Here is a 14,518-nt window from a genome sequence, read left to right as displayed (position 1 = left end):
TTCTGTGTCACTTGGATAATAAATAGAATCTGTATATGAAATTCTAAATGTGCACTTAGTCATTTGCTGCAGCCAGCATCAACGTGACTGGCAGAGGGAGAGCGTCAGAGTTTAATACATTGCTCTGCACACAGTACGTGCTCAGGAAATGTGATTTTAGGAATTGAATGCCATGCAGATCCCTAACTCCCTAATCTAATCCCAGGCTCTCAGCCAATTTGGAACCTGAGTGAGACAGTTTGGAAAATCTTACCATCACGGTCTTAATACCTTACACTTCGTCTGCAAAATAGGGTAGGAATAACGTATCCCAAGTTAACAAAATTGTTGTGATCACTTAAGCTTCCCAAGCATTCTGAATTTTTCAGTGTCTACTAAATCAAAATAAGTGGAGGAATGAAACGTATATAGAAAATTCCCGACTGTCGTTAAAGCACGGAAACGCTCCGCAATAAAGCTTTAAAACATTCAAACGAACAAAAATTTCTAGTGTAAAAATTCATGGTCGCTACAAATATATTGCTTCCTGTTAGTCACGATGAAAATAATTACAATTCTCTTTACTTAGCTATATGTCTCATTTATCAGCCTTTTTGTTTTCAGTATTTGCTGGCCGTTGGTTAATGTCGTTTTGGACGGGGACAGCCAAAATCCATGAACTGTACACAGCTGCTTGTGGTCTTTATGTCTGCTGGCTAACCATAAGGGCAGTGACAGTACTAGTTGCTTGGATGCCCCAGGGACGCAGAGTGATCTTTCAGAAGGTTAAGGAGTGGTCCCTTATGGTAAGTTCTAGAAAGTACCAGTCCGTATTTGGCGGTGGAGTGATGTTTGAACCCAGCTCACTTTCCCTATTTGTTCGTTAGTTTGTTTTAAGGGTACCGAGTCCGACTGAGATTTCAGCTGCAATAAAGTGAATCGGTATATTTATGAACGATAGTACTAGAGTGTTGCTTTGAATCATTTAAGGGCATAATAGGGTACTTGCATAAATCCTGGATCATATGATCTGGGGAAAACTGAAAGTTTCAGAAAGTTATTTCATCGAATAACAATTATCTCAGTTTGCTAGAGTGGGCACCAGCCCACTTTTTTACTTCCATGGTAGCTTTAACAGTTATAGGGCAGCCTTAATATTCAGTTCTGAATGCAGAGCAGGTGGAGTGTTTTGCTTCTAACTGAGTTGATTCGTGACTCCGAAGAGCAGTACCATTTTTGTGTAACAAGTCTGTTGTCTGTGCATTCTGTTCCAAAGGGAGGTAGCAACTCTCTTTCTTGAAGTATTTATAAACTTGGTAAAAATTAGCTTTGTGTTTGTACAATTTTTTAGAACTTTTTAATTGTTAAACTGTAGCAGTTAGGGAGCTCTTATGTAGAAATCCCTGGTTTTTATAGCACACATCAGAATTGGAAAAAAAGATGATTGCCAATGCGTGACAATCCGTTGTGTAAATTTTTGTGTGGTAACTGGTTACGTTTTACAATATAAATGATAATTGACTTGTTTATACACCGTAACAGGTAACTTTTATGTGCATTTAATTCATATTAAGAAGGCTACACTCTGGATTTTCTTTTTCAACCAAGTTTTTGGGTGTCCCTGTTCCGTTTCCTGTATATCATTTTAGATACCACGAAACTGACAGTAGTTTTCTGGGGCTGCTGATACCATTACCTGACATTTCAAAGTGGCTGCTGTCTCGTTTGTTACTTCTGACACTGGCCTAGCACATAGTGTTTTCCAAGTTACTGAATCAGTGGTTGGGAGAAGCGCAGCATGTAGATATGAGCTGTGTGGTAACTGGAAACTGTAGACGGTAACTGATGATTTTTCATACAACTTAAGCAGTAAAGAACAATCAGTTTAGAATGGTTTTTCTCCTCCCCAAACTTGAATTTTGCATGGAGTGGTGGGAGCTGGCCAGTCCGTAACCCACATTGTCCCCTAAATCTTGTGGTTAATCAACCACAATTTTTCCAACCGTGGGTATTTTTCGGGAAGTGAGCCTTTGTGTTTGGCAAAGGAAATTGTATGACACATACATCATTTCAGCTGGTTTTGCCATACTATCCTTTGTTTTAAAGAGTAGAATACAGTTGAAACAAAAAGAAGCAAGTGTTGTAAGCCTCAGCTGCTCTTTGCTGCATTTTAATTTGCATCCCCTCTTTAAGTTTTTATTTGGTTATAAAGATTAATAAAATTAGAAATTTTTCCATATCTAATAGCCTATGATTTCATGCAAGAAATAAGAAGCCGCCTCCAATTGCATAGAGAAAATATGAGTTCTCTTCCCATGTTTATGAAATAACATTGTAAGCTACTGTAAATTATTTATCTTCTCTACTGTATGGTGGTAGATTAATGTGACTTATCTTCTGAAATAAAGTATTGTAGCTGCATCCAAAAGATTAAAGCATGTGAACACTTAAAACGTAATTTGTTTTTAATTAGATAATGAAGACTTTGATAGTTGCTATACTGTTGGCTGGGGTAGTTCCACTTCTGCTTGGACTTCTGTTTGAATTAGTAATCGTTGCTCCTCTGAGAGTTCCTCTGGATCAGACTCCTTTATTTTACCCGTGGCAGGTCAGTTTGCATCTCTTGCTTTCCTTGTCATAGATTTCGGTTGAAGGCAGGAGAGACAGGGGCCCTTCCTGCTGATGGAGAGTCCTTTAGTCGAGAGAATCTGCCAGTCTTCTTCAGTTTTCAAGAGTTCTGATTCACGTTTTCCGGTGCATGGTCCCAAGTTTATTAATCCTGTGTCTCCATGTATATCCTACTAACGTCAGATTGATGACTGTCAACTTCTTCCCCCATACAGCTTGTCTTATGTATAATAACCTCTTCAATAAACAACCCTTGCCTTTGTATGCCACCCCATCTCTCTTCAATAATTAATTTAATTTAATAATGGTATTTGTCAAGTGCTTACTGTGTGCCAAGCACTGTTGTAAGCACCGAGGTAGATAACGAGGTTATCAGGTTGTCCCACCTGGGGCTCACAGTCTTAATCCCCATTTTACAGATGAGGTAACTGAGGCACAGAGAAGTGAAGTGACTTGCCTAAAGTCACACAGCTGACAAATGGCGGAGCTGGGATTAGAACCCACGACCGCTGACTCCCAAGCCCGGGCTCTCTCCGCGAAGCCATGCTGCTTCTCCAAGACGGTAATTCTGTAAATTCAGTCATTTAGAGAGTTGTGTTTTCACAACTTAAATGACTTCCCTATCAACATGAAAGAATCTACGACCGTGAGGCATCACCAAAAACTCATACTAGGTCTTGGTGGCTTTGAACATATTCAAACTGCCACCTGATGTGAATTCCCTTCCAAGAGCCTGAGGGTAAAGAAAGCGTGAGACTTAAAGTGGGCCAAGAGGCCCTGGGCTTTGGACCTGGTTTATTCTTGGATTATAGACTCCATTCTAAAGGTTGTACGTCTCCTTTCTGAGGCATCTCTGTCCTGTTTCTGAGGCAGTGGAATGTATGTTAGAGACCTCAAATTTTCAGTGCTTAGTGGTGGATTAACGGGGCCTTGTTAAAGCCAGCATAACCTAAAGACCATTAGCCTGCAGTCAGAACACCCGGGTTGTCGTCGTGGCCACTTGCTTGCTGTGTGACTATGGACTGAATCACATAATCTCTCTCTGGGCCTCAATATCCTCATCTGTAAAATAGAGTGGAAATGCCCATTCTCTTCCTTGGACCGTGAAGCCCGTTTAGGTTGGACTGTGACTCTGAAGCTGTGCAAGGAACACCGAAGCGATCTACTATGGCCTTAGAGTTGGTGGGACAGAGTTAGGAAGGTTGGAAAAGCCTGAAATTCAACGAGTGGTGACATTCACGACTCGGGGACAGGATGTAGTGGCTAGTGAGTTGAAGTGATTTGAAGTTAATACTTATTGCGTGAAGGAACTTTTGATGCCAAGTGAGCAGAAGTTACCGATCCAAGATTTCTGTAACCATTTCTTTTTTAAACTTTAGGACTGGGCTCTTGGAGTCCTGCATGCCAAAATTATTGCAGCCATAACATTGATGGGTCCTCAGTGGTGGTTGAAAACAGTAATTGAACAAGTAAGTCCAGATTAAATTTCTTGGTGTTCTGCCACATGCACAGAACGTGGACATTATGTGAAATATTTGCTCTGTTACTTTTGCTATAAAGTGAAGAATTCTAACATTGATCCCTCATTTAAAATAATTCAGTAAATCTATGCTGAGGGGAGAAAAAAGGGCTCTGCCAATGATAAGTGCTCAAGTGCTTAGTACAGTGCTCAAGCGCTTAGTACAGTGCTCTGCACATAGTAAGCGCTCAATAAATACGATTGATGATGAATTGGTCACCCGTTTGAGTACTGCCTGCAAAGAAATGAGTGCTATTTTGTATTGTGACACCTACTTTGTAGTTAGGTTTGAAAGTATTTCAAATTAACACATTTTAAAGAATTCTATTCCTGAAAAATAGGTAATAAATACTTTAAGGATGTAGGTTGTTCTGTGTTAGTCTGAAGTGGGTTTTGTTTTTTTGTTTGATTTTAATGCCACCCAAGAGGGTGGCGTGCAAGTCAGAAACATATTGCAAACGTTCTTGAATTGGGTGCCAGTGTACACGGCAGGCACTTCTTTCACCCTTATGGATTTAATCTTGTTTATCTTGTGGTTATTCTGATTACTTTTTGTCATTGTTTTAGGTTTATGCAAATGGTATTCGTAATATCGACCTCCATTATATCATTCGTAAACTGGCCGCACCAGTCATCTCTGTACTCTTGCTTTCTCTTTGTGTACCTTACGTTATATCATCTGGAATTGTACCTTTACTAGGTGAGTACAGTCTGTGCCCCTCTTTTCTCCATCTAGACTTTGAATTCTGAAAAATTGGCAATTCAGTATCTTCAGTTCAGGCATAGATGCTTGTAGCATTTACTACAGTTAGGTCATCCCTCATAGAATGTCATTTCTCACAGAATTTTGTCAAAATGAAAACTGAAAGTAAGGGCAAAGTAAGACCTCTGATAAATATATTATCCATTATTACCTAGTATTAAAAATATTGCTGTAGTATGAAAATTTCACTGACAGAAAAACATCGCTGTCACTTGTAATTGTCATTCTTAAGTAGAAAAAAGCATTGCAAGATACATAATAGTTCAAATTAAGCCTCTTTAAAAGTGGTGTAGTAGTTATAATAATAATTATGGTATTTGTTAAGCACTTACTATGTGCAAGGACTGTACTGAGCACTGGGGTGGATATAAGCAAATAGGGCTGGACACAATCCCTGCCCCACATGATGTAGAGTTGACTTTTGTATTTCAGTGTCAGTCTGCTTATTCCATAACATTATAGTGGATTAGAAACAGAGTGGATTGAAGCACTGTCAGCATTCCTAGTTGCCCAGATTTATATTGCTAATTGTAATTTCCTAGAGGAATTGGTTAAAACCCTTTTATTAAATAGGAAAGGCACTGTGGTCCAGTCACGTCAGTCATAAGTTGTAAGTCAACATATTTGGATTTTAGTCCCAGCTCTCCCACTGACCAGTTAATGACGTCATTTTTATCGGTTTAAATTGAAGAAAATTGAAACCCAGAATATTTAATATATCCATTCGTCCCTACCTTAGAACAGTGCTCCAGTGCTTTGAACAGGTTTTTGCACATAGTAAGTGCTTAACAAATGCCATTATTATTATTATTATTACTTGATGAGGATAATGAGATCCCCCGTGGCCTGTAAGCTCCTGGTGAGCAGGGATCATGTCTCTCAACTCTAATGCATTATATTTTTCCAAGTGCTTAGTACAGTGCTCTTGTACACAGAGCTCAATAAATACGATTGAATGAATGAGTGAATGATATAACATATGAGAAGGTTTTGTACATTAGGGAATAACTCCACTTGGTACTGCTGTTTTAGTCATTGTTGAAAAATCTCCAGGGCTCTAGGCACGCACTGCCTAACTACTCACCTGCATCAGGATATAAACTGTACCATATGAAGTCGTGAACAACAAAATTTGGACTTTGATAAATATTGTAATAGCATTTCAGAGATTTATTTCATGGCACTATAACAGTTTTTTTCAAGCTGGTCACAATTGTTTTTTCTGGACAAATTGTTTCAATTGTTATTGTGTATGAGGTATAAAACTAATATTCCAGTGAAGTTTTCTGAATCAAATGTCTTCCATCAAACAGACTGTAATAGTGTGTGATTATTATAAAGCAGTCAGTGGTATTTGTGGAGTGTTTATTGCATGCAGAGCACTATACTAAGCATTTGGGAGAAGATAGTATAACAGAATTGGTAGAAACGTTTTCTTCCCACCAAGAGCTTACAGTCTAGAGGGAGTATGCTTTTTTTTTTTTAGTCCATGGACACAAGCTATGGTTGAATTTAGTTGGGCTAGAAGAGGGGAAAGAGTGTGTTTTTAATTTTGCTTATAGGGAACTATGTATAAACTTTCTGAGCACACTGGCCATTTTTATTTTCACAGGGGTTACAGCTGAAATGCAGAACTTAGTGCAGCGCCGAATCTATCCTTTTCTCCTGATGGTGGTAGTTTTGATGGGAATCCTGTCTTTCCAGGTCCGCCAGTTCAAGCGCCTTTACGAACATATTAAAAATGACAAGTGAGTGTAGAACTGGATAACTTTAGAACAACTTTTTCCCCTCTAAAGTGTGATCTCCTCTTGCCTGACCTGATGCATCTCAAATTCTGTCCTCTCCTCCACTTGACAACTGTACTTCTCCTATCCCTCTTGACCTCCCATACTCAATTGCCCATACCAGCTATTTCAGATATTTATATACTCTTTCTCAAATCTCCTCTTCCCCCTCCCCCTATCACTTTCCCCCATGCCCTGGCCACATACTTGATTGATAAAATTGAAACCATCAAGTACGATCTGCCTAAAATCTCCCCTGCACCTCTCCAGGTCCTCTCTCTTGCCCTTTCTCTGACTCTCCCATCTTTCCCGGTAGTGTCTGAAGAGATCTCCCCTCTCATCTCAACATCTACCTGAGCCACCGACACCTTATCAGGCATTTGTCCCATCCCTTCTTCCCTCCCTGACTGCCATCTTCAGTGGTTCACTCTCCATTGGCTTCATCCCTACTGCTTTGAAACGTGCTCATGTATCTATCCCCCGTTTTAAGAAAACCCTCCCCAGGGCTGCCTTCGGTCATCATCCCATCTCCCTCCTACTATTCCTGTCCAGGCTCCTTGATCCGGTTGTCTACATTCGCTCCCTCCACTTCCTCTCTCAAATCTCTCCGTGACCCTCTTCAATCTGGCTTCTGCCCCCCATTCACTCCATGGAAACTGCCCTCTCAAGTATCACCAGTAACCACCTTCCGGCAAAATCAAGTGCTTAGTACAGTGCTCTGCACATAGTAAGCGTTCAATAAATACGATTGATGAAAATCCAATTGCCTCTACTCCATCCTAATCCTTCTCGCCCTCTCAGCTGCCTTCAACACCTCCTTATCCTCGAAACATTTTCCATCCTTGGTTTCACTGATGCTGTCCTCTTCCTGTTCTCCTCTGAAGTCTCTAACCCACTCTCTCATTCAGACTCTTCCTCCGCCTCCCATCCACTGTCATTTATCAGTTTATCACTCTCTCTGTATGTAAAACACATTAGCAGTAGGATTTCAGTTCTGTGCAGCCAAGTGGGCAAAATGGGAATAATTGTAAGATTCACACTCTCCAGTTACTAACCCAAAATCATGGGTGAATTGGTGGTCCTACTTAAATTAGGAGGAAGTGATTTGAAAATGGAGAGCTAGGGGAAGCAATGTCTCTTAAACTTGTACCAGTTTCCGATGAGAAACTCTCTTATTCTGCGATGCGGTTTTCCGGAACCAAAAGACCTAGAATACAGTCAAGAAATCCACTCGTCTAAGGAGAAAAATATTCAGACAATCTCAGTGAATGTTAGGTTGCCTTGTTTTTTTTTTTACAAGATACTAACATTTTTTTGCATTTTTTAAAACGCAGATACCTTGTGGGGCAACGGCTTGTGAATTATGAACGGAAATCTGGTAAACAGAGCTCATCAACTCCACCTCCACAGTCTTCACCGGAATAAGATGGTCTGCTTGACCTTTGCCTTTACATGTCCTGTTTCGTGGACTTCTTCTTTCCATCTTTGGATACTTTTCCCAGTGAGCCTCTCAGCAATGTTTTTATTTTTAATCTCTGGGCTTATGTTCTTAGCATTCAGATAGCAGTTAAGGTCCGGCTCTATCTGCATTTTCTGATGTTGCCATTGCTGCCTGAGGTTTGTATATGTGTAAATAGAAGTACCCTGATACCCGAAAACCTTGGATTAAAAAGAATGTGGACTGTACATCTTCAAACAATGTATATTAATTTATTAAATCTAGTTGTCACTTTATTTTGGACCTGCTGTTCTATTGATAAGAAACAACGTGCCACGAAACAAGCGCAAAGGGGCAAGATTTTTTTTAATGAAAATTGGAGCTTGTTTAATGGTATTCAAACATTTCTTATTAAATAAAGCTATCAATTCTTGACCTTGGGTGGAGAGGCCTTACTGAGAGCAGAAAAGGAACAAGCAGAAATCATCGGTGAAGTGTGTGTGGTAAGAAAACGAACTGTGTGCTTCACTGTCCAACTTTTCGAAAGTTATTTTGTATAACACCAAAGCTGTTGTACATTTTTCTACTGCCTGATTTTTCTCATGTGTCTTTGTAATATCTGTACAGTGTCTACTGCTTTAGGTCAGAAAATGCCTTTTAATCTTGACAATTTAGTAAATATCCTTAGAGATCAACACCGAGGAAGTTCATGTATTTTGGCTTCTTTTCACCTAAGGAAACTTTTATTCTTAGCATAAGGATATTCACTGTTAATGTGGTCTTAATCCAGTCAGCTGCTTTTTTTTTTTTATTGAAGTGTTGGCCCAAAGCACCTAATAAGAAAGCAGCAGCGTTGAGCACAAGAATGCGCAAGCTTAATGAAGTTAATGTTTTGTGTATTTTTTGATAAGTATAAATTTGGCCAAGAGCTTAAGTGAAATACATTGCAAAGGAGTAGTGGGAAGTTATTCCTTCGGGCTAGCTGGTGACTGGATAGGAACTAGAAAATGCATTTCTTTGCCTATCAATCAATAAACTTCCCAAACACCCATAGCTTTATATTTAAGTGAGGCAGGGAATATTCCTAGTAGAATTGATTTAATTTGTCCAAAGGCCAGCTAGCTGAGCTGGTCTTTTATACAGGAGTACAAAATGTGTTTTATTAGGAACATGCTGTGAAACGTCAGAACTGAAAGCTCGTGAATTTAGTTTTTCTTATAACCAAAGCTGCAAATTAGAAATCTTACAGGGAAAAATGGATGGATAGTGATCTGACTATTGTAAGTGGAATATTGTGTGGAATGATAAATGAGCCTAGCTTGCCTCTTTGATGAAAGGGGCAGAACCAATTTGGAAATCCTGAAAATGTCTGTAGCGCATGTACAGCATTTATCTTCACAAACCACAAAGAGTCCATATAGTATTAAAAACCGTAGACTAAAAGTAAAGCCTACAGTTGTACAAAATATGAGTATAGTCAAACAGCCACTAAGCCAAGGGAACAAATTTATGGCTACTTTATCTTCGGTAGTTTTTTTCCCCAAGTAGCAATTATTTTTAATTATTAAAGTAGAAAAAAGGCTTTCATTGGACGTAGGGTTATTACAACGGCCCCCTTTCATTAGAAGAAAGAGATTTCTTAAAATCGGGAAGAGGCAAATACTGTAAAAATAGCTAAACCTAATTTCAACCATAGTTTGATCCTTGAGTGCTTTGTCTTGGTTTAATCGCATACTTGATAAAAATCAGTCTTAGCCATTTATATAGCAAGCGTTCTTTGGAGGAGACGAGGAGACATACACTGCGTTTACCTTATGGAATTGGAGCATAGTACTTAAAGTTACGTTATTTTTTATGTTTCTTTGATAAACTTGAAAATTAATATTAAATCCGACATTATGTGCATTGGCATTTAACAATAGAAGTCTGGACAGTCCCCACTGAGGTGTCACTAATTGATAATTTTACCTTATAGTGTAGGCATTTTGGATTAAGATTTGTAATTTGCTGCTGTTCTTTTAAAAGTTAGTGGAAAAGTGCAACACAGAGGAAAATCACCCAAAATACCTTTTCCCCTTTGGTTCATTCTTGCAAATTCAAATCTATTTTCTGTAGAGCCTGGGTTTCTTTTAAATCTTAATTTCTTTTTGGTTTGAATGCAAACTCTTTTTTTTTTAATCCTTGAATATTTAACTTTTCCAGTAATTTCAGAAGCAGGTTTCGTATTTACAGAGTTTACTGGTAAAGATTTGTGTGGCATCAAGGTGGTGTCCTTATTGGTGGTAAATACTTCAGTTATAACTCCTATATTGCTAGCATTTCTGCTCTTTTTTGTAATGTTTTCATTTTACTGCAGTCTCCTACAGTTCAAATTGTCTGAGATCCCAGTCTCTAAAGAATATTTAAAGTATTTACTAAGCGAAGTTCCTTTTGATTTATTTCTTTTTTCCCGCTATTATACACAAAATTAGCAAATCAAAATTTGGGTTGGCTTTGTATGACGACTATCCCTTGAACTTTATCATCATTTGTGTGTAATGTGTAGTTGTTACAGGTTGCATTTTTAAGCCATTAAACTCTATGGTTGTTACATCACTCTGAGGGAGTATTTAAGAACAATGCCAATATGAAACTTGCTGATATAGCTAGCATCCAAAAACCTCCAGAAGTATTTTTTTTCCCCCGTAATAAGCATCTGGAGAAAAAGTGGAGGTATCATTGGACACGTTGAGTCCACATGTAAATGTAAAATTTTTATTTTAAAGTTTAATACAAATGTTAAATAATACGATGGATTATTGTGTTGTGTTTTTTTTTTTTTTCTCCTTTCCCTTATAACAGAGGGGAGGGCCAATCTTAGATATGTTCCCGTCCTCTTCCCTGGCCGAAGATCTCCAACAAAAATGCAAATCTGGATGTACTGTAAATTGGGATTAAGCTTATTGAAAATGAAACAAAGCTTTTCTTATTACCTGGGCGAGTAGGGGGCATGGGAGAGTCTTATATAACATGGTTTATGGGAAGCTTGGGATAAAACTTGGTTTTAATCACCTGAGGAACAACTGAATTTGCTAGTTGAGCTCAATCAACAGTGTCATATTAAACTCCAAGTAGTGGGGGCCTCATAAGGAGCTCGCTGCCTCTCTGTAAAATCCCAATTTCCAGTTAGAAGATACAAGTGAGCTTTCTGCTGACACTGCCTACCACTGCCAGAAATCGAGGACAATACAGTATTGAACTGTGTTAAATAAAATGGACCCAAGTCATTTAGTTCAGAAGGTGAAAATTTCTCTGTCTAGCTTCCCCAGTATTTGTTTATTGAAGGATACAGCACCCAAAAGGTGTTCAGGTATTAAAGGGAGTTCCTGTTTAAAACAAGGTAAACTATCAATAACCAACCTTATTTACTTTTTTTACCTTTTCCTATTAACTTTTTCTCAGACCATGTCCTTTTAGTTTTGTGTAGTATTTTTGCTAGACTTCCGAAGATAATATTTAGTGTATGACTAGAGAACGGTAGTTAAAAGTTTTTTGACGAAAGTCTCAAATATGGTATTACTTTCATTTTTATATTGCCGTGACTCAGACATGAAGCCAAAGAAAAATAATCTAGATAATTGGAGGCTATCATCTAAATTCTGGGATTACCAAAGTGCAATGACATTCTGCAGCCTCCCAGGGTCAACACTACTAGAACTGCTGTATACCAACTCTTAATTTTCTCAATTAATTTCTTGGCTTCTAACTGCCACAGAGCATGCAGTTGTCGCTCCTTGGCCAGGATGTGTCTCTGACCAAGTGATCATACCCTTTATCTCTCAATTCCTTGCCCCCAATTCTCTATTTTCAATCTCAGATAATGGTTTCACAATCTGTTTTAGTAAATTATTTTAATTATATCACAAAAGTTGGTGTGTAGTAATAAATGAAAATGAGATGGGGATGTACACTTGGGGTTGGAGGGCAAGAGAGCCCCCCCAAATGACCTAATCTGATTCTTGACCATGAGGCAACAAGTATTAATTGCCTGCAAGTGCTTAGTACAGTGCTCAGCACACAGTAAGCGGTCAGTAAATATGATTGAATGAATGAATGCTATGTGCTATGTGCAGATCACTCCATTTGACACTTGGGAGCATACAACAAAAAGAGAAGACATGGCATGTGCCCTCAGAGTTTAAAAGACAATGGGAGAAACAGAGAGACAGTGACCGGTGGTAGTATTGGTATTTATTGAGCACCTACTGTGTGCAATGCACTGTACTGGGCTTGGGAAAGTAAAACATGTTCTTTGCCCACGAACACTCAGGTGAGAGTTAGGAAGCACACTGAAACTCATCAAGTGTGGTATTTGCACCTAATTCAATACAGCACCTTTCAGTTTCGTAAGACATATATAGGACCTATCTTCAAAAATGTGTTGATCCATTTTCGAGAAACTGGGAGAAATGTGATGCAAGTAAGCAGTTACATTGAACTTTCCTGAATTATTGTGAAAAAGACTGTTCTGTATCCCGATGAAAACTATGGGGCAAATAGAATCCTCTGCTCTCTCCCATCCTACTTGCTTTTCCTTTCAAAAAACTCCTGCAGGCCCTGTGCTGTACAAGAGACTCGACCTTTCGAAAGCCAAAAGTTCCTGGTGTCCTTATCAATGATACTTGAGCAGTCATTTTTTTTTTTTGCCTAAAACACTATTGCAATTCCTGTCCTAAAAATGTTGGAGGAAATGTGTACACATGAAATACAGATGTGCACATGAATTTTAAAGTAGGTGTAATTAGCATTGGCAGGAACTGATTCAAACACTGTGTTAGAGAGGAATGTAGGCATTTAGGTCTGTTCTCAGGTAGGCTGGGAATACTGTATAAAACCCAAATTCTGCAGCATCATAGTGATCTGGTTTAGCTCATGGAGTTGTTGCAGGCCGGTTCTGGCGTTCTAAGATGCGGTCTTTCAAGTACTTCCAACATGAAAGGTCGAAGTTCTCAACCAAATCCTTCAGGAGACCTACACCTTCAGTGATCCGGTGGAAGAGGAAAGGGCCAATCCTGTGAAGACAGCATGGCCTAATGGAAAGTGTTTGGGATTTAGGTTCTAAGCCCAATTTTTCCATTTGTCCGCTCTGTGCCCTTGCACAGGTTGCTTATCCTCTCTGGACCTTGTTTTCTTCATCTGTTTTAAAAAAAAATCTCTAAAATGTCATTTCCTCTGAGGTTGTGAGCCCCTGGTGGGACAGGGCCTGTGTCTGACCTGATTAGTCTTTTTTTTCTGTCACAGCACTCAAACACAGATGTCAACTACCGTGGACAAAGCTCAGTGCTCTACCTTTACAATGGCTTGGTGTTATCACAGTGGTTATTGAATAAATACAATGTGTAATGCCTATCTTAGCTTCACCGGATGGGACTGTCCCACCTTAGGAGGGGAAGAATTGAAGATCCCAGAGACAGATGTCTGAAGACGGCAGTCCCTCATGAAGAAAGGAAAGCACTGGTGACCAGTGAGAGGATTTAGGCATCAGTCTGCCACTCGGTACCAAATTTCACAGTGTGGGTAGCTTGTTAGGGGCCTGGATGCCAGGTATCACTGAGATTAAACAGATGTTAGGCCAGGCATTTTCTGTGCCCCCCGTTTTTGTCAAAGGATACTGCCAAAAAAGGAGAGGGAAGGAATCAGTGGTCAGTCCTTAAACATTAGACCCAGCTAGTAAGGAAAGAGGTGGTCCATCTTTGGAGACTTTACTGTAAACCCGCTGTGGACGGGGATTGTCTCTATTGCTGAATTGTACTTTCCAAGCGCTCCGTACGGTGCTGTGCACTCAGTAAGCGCTCAATAAATACGATTGAATGAAAAACCCCAGCTCTCAGGACAGTGCCTGGCACATAGTAAGCACTTAAGATACCATAATTAGTAGTATACCATTGATTGAGCTGCTCCCTGTACTTGCTATCTCTCCTAATAATGATGATAATAATAATGATAATGATGGTATTTGTTAGGCGCTTACTATATGCAGACCGCTGTTCTAAGCTAATCAGGTTGGACACTGTCCCTGTCCCACGGGGGGGCCCACAGTCTTAATCCCCATTTTCCCAATGGGGGAACTGAAGCACAGAGAAATGAAGTGACTTGCCCAAGATCACTCAGCAGACAAGTATTTGTATTGATGTCGGTCTCCCACCCCCTCTAGACTGTGAGCTCGTTTTGGGCAGGGATTGTCACTCCTTAGTGTATTTTCCCAAGCGCTTAGTACAGTGCTCTGCACATAGTAAGCACTTAAAAATACAACTGATGGAGTTGGAATAAGAACCCAGGTCCTTCTGACTCCATTCAATCGTATTGAGCGCTTAGTGTGCAGAGCACTGTACTAAGCGCTTGGGAAGTACAAGTTGGCAACATAAAGT

The 14,518-nt window shown here is 39.5% G+C and overlaps 1 protein-coding gene across 3 annotated transcripts in view; it reads left to right on the top strand.

The window, feature by feature from the left end:
• MARCHF6 (membrane associated ring-CH-type finger 6) overlaps window positions 1–8,407 on the top strand; it is a 56,245-nt gene extending 47,838 nt beyond the window's left edge. For 2 of the 3 annotated variants that reach the window (XM_038770201.1, XM_038770200.1), the window contains exons 21-26: window positions 589–785; window positions 2,453–2,587; window positions 3,987–4,076; window positions 4,694–4,826; window positions 6,502–6,637; window positions 8,008–8,407. In XM_038770201.1, the coding sequence (XP_038626129.1) occupies window positions 589–785; window positions 2,453–2,587; window positions 3,987–4,076; window positions 4,694–4,826; window positions 6,502–6,637; window positions 8,008–8,098 (782 nt within the window). In that variant the 3' untranslated portion in view covers window positions 8,099–8,407. The remainder of the gene's footprint in view (window positions 1–588; window positions 786–2,452; window positions 2,588–3,986; window positions 4,077–4,693; window positions 4,827–6,501; window positions 6,638–8,007) is intronic. The other variant, XM_038770202.1, reaches the window with a different exon arrangement.
• The last annotated feature ends 6,111 nt before the right edge of the window (window positions 8,408–14,518 follow it).

This window comes from Tachyglossus aculeatus, chromosome X3 (assembly GCF_015852505.1).
Source record: "Tachyglossus aculeatus isolate mTacAcu1 chromosome X3, mTacAcu1.pri, whole genome shotgun sequence".
NCBI lineage: Eukaryota > Metazoa > Chordata > Mammalia > Monotremata > Tachyglossidae > Tachyglossus > Tachyglossus aculeatus.
The sequence above is the reverse complement of the archived record's forward strand: the minus strand, read 5'-3'. Positions and strand labels throughout refer to the sequence as shown.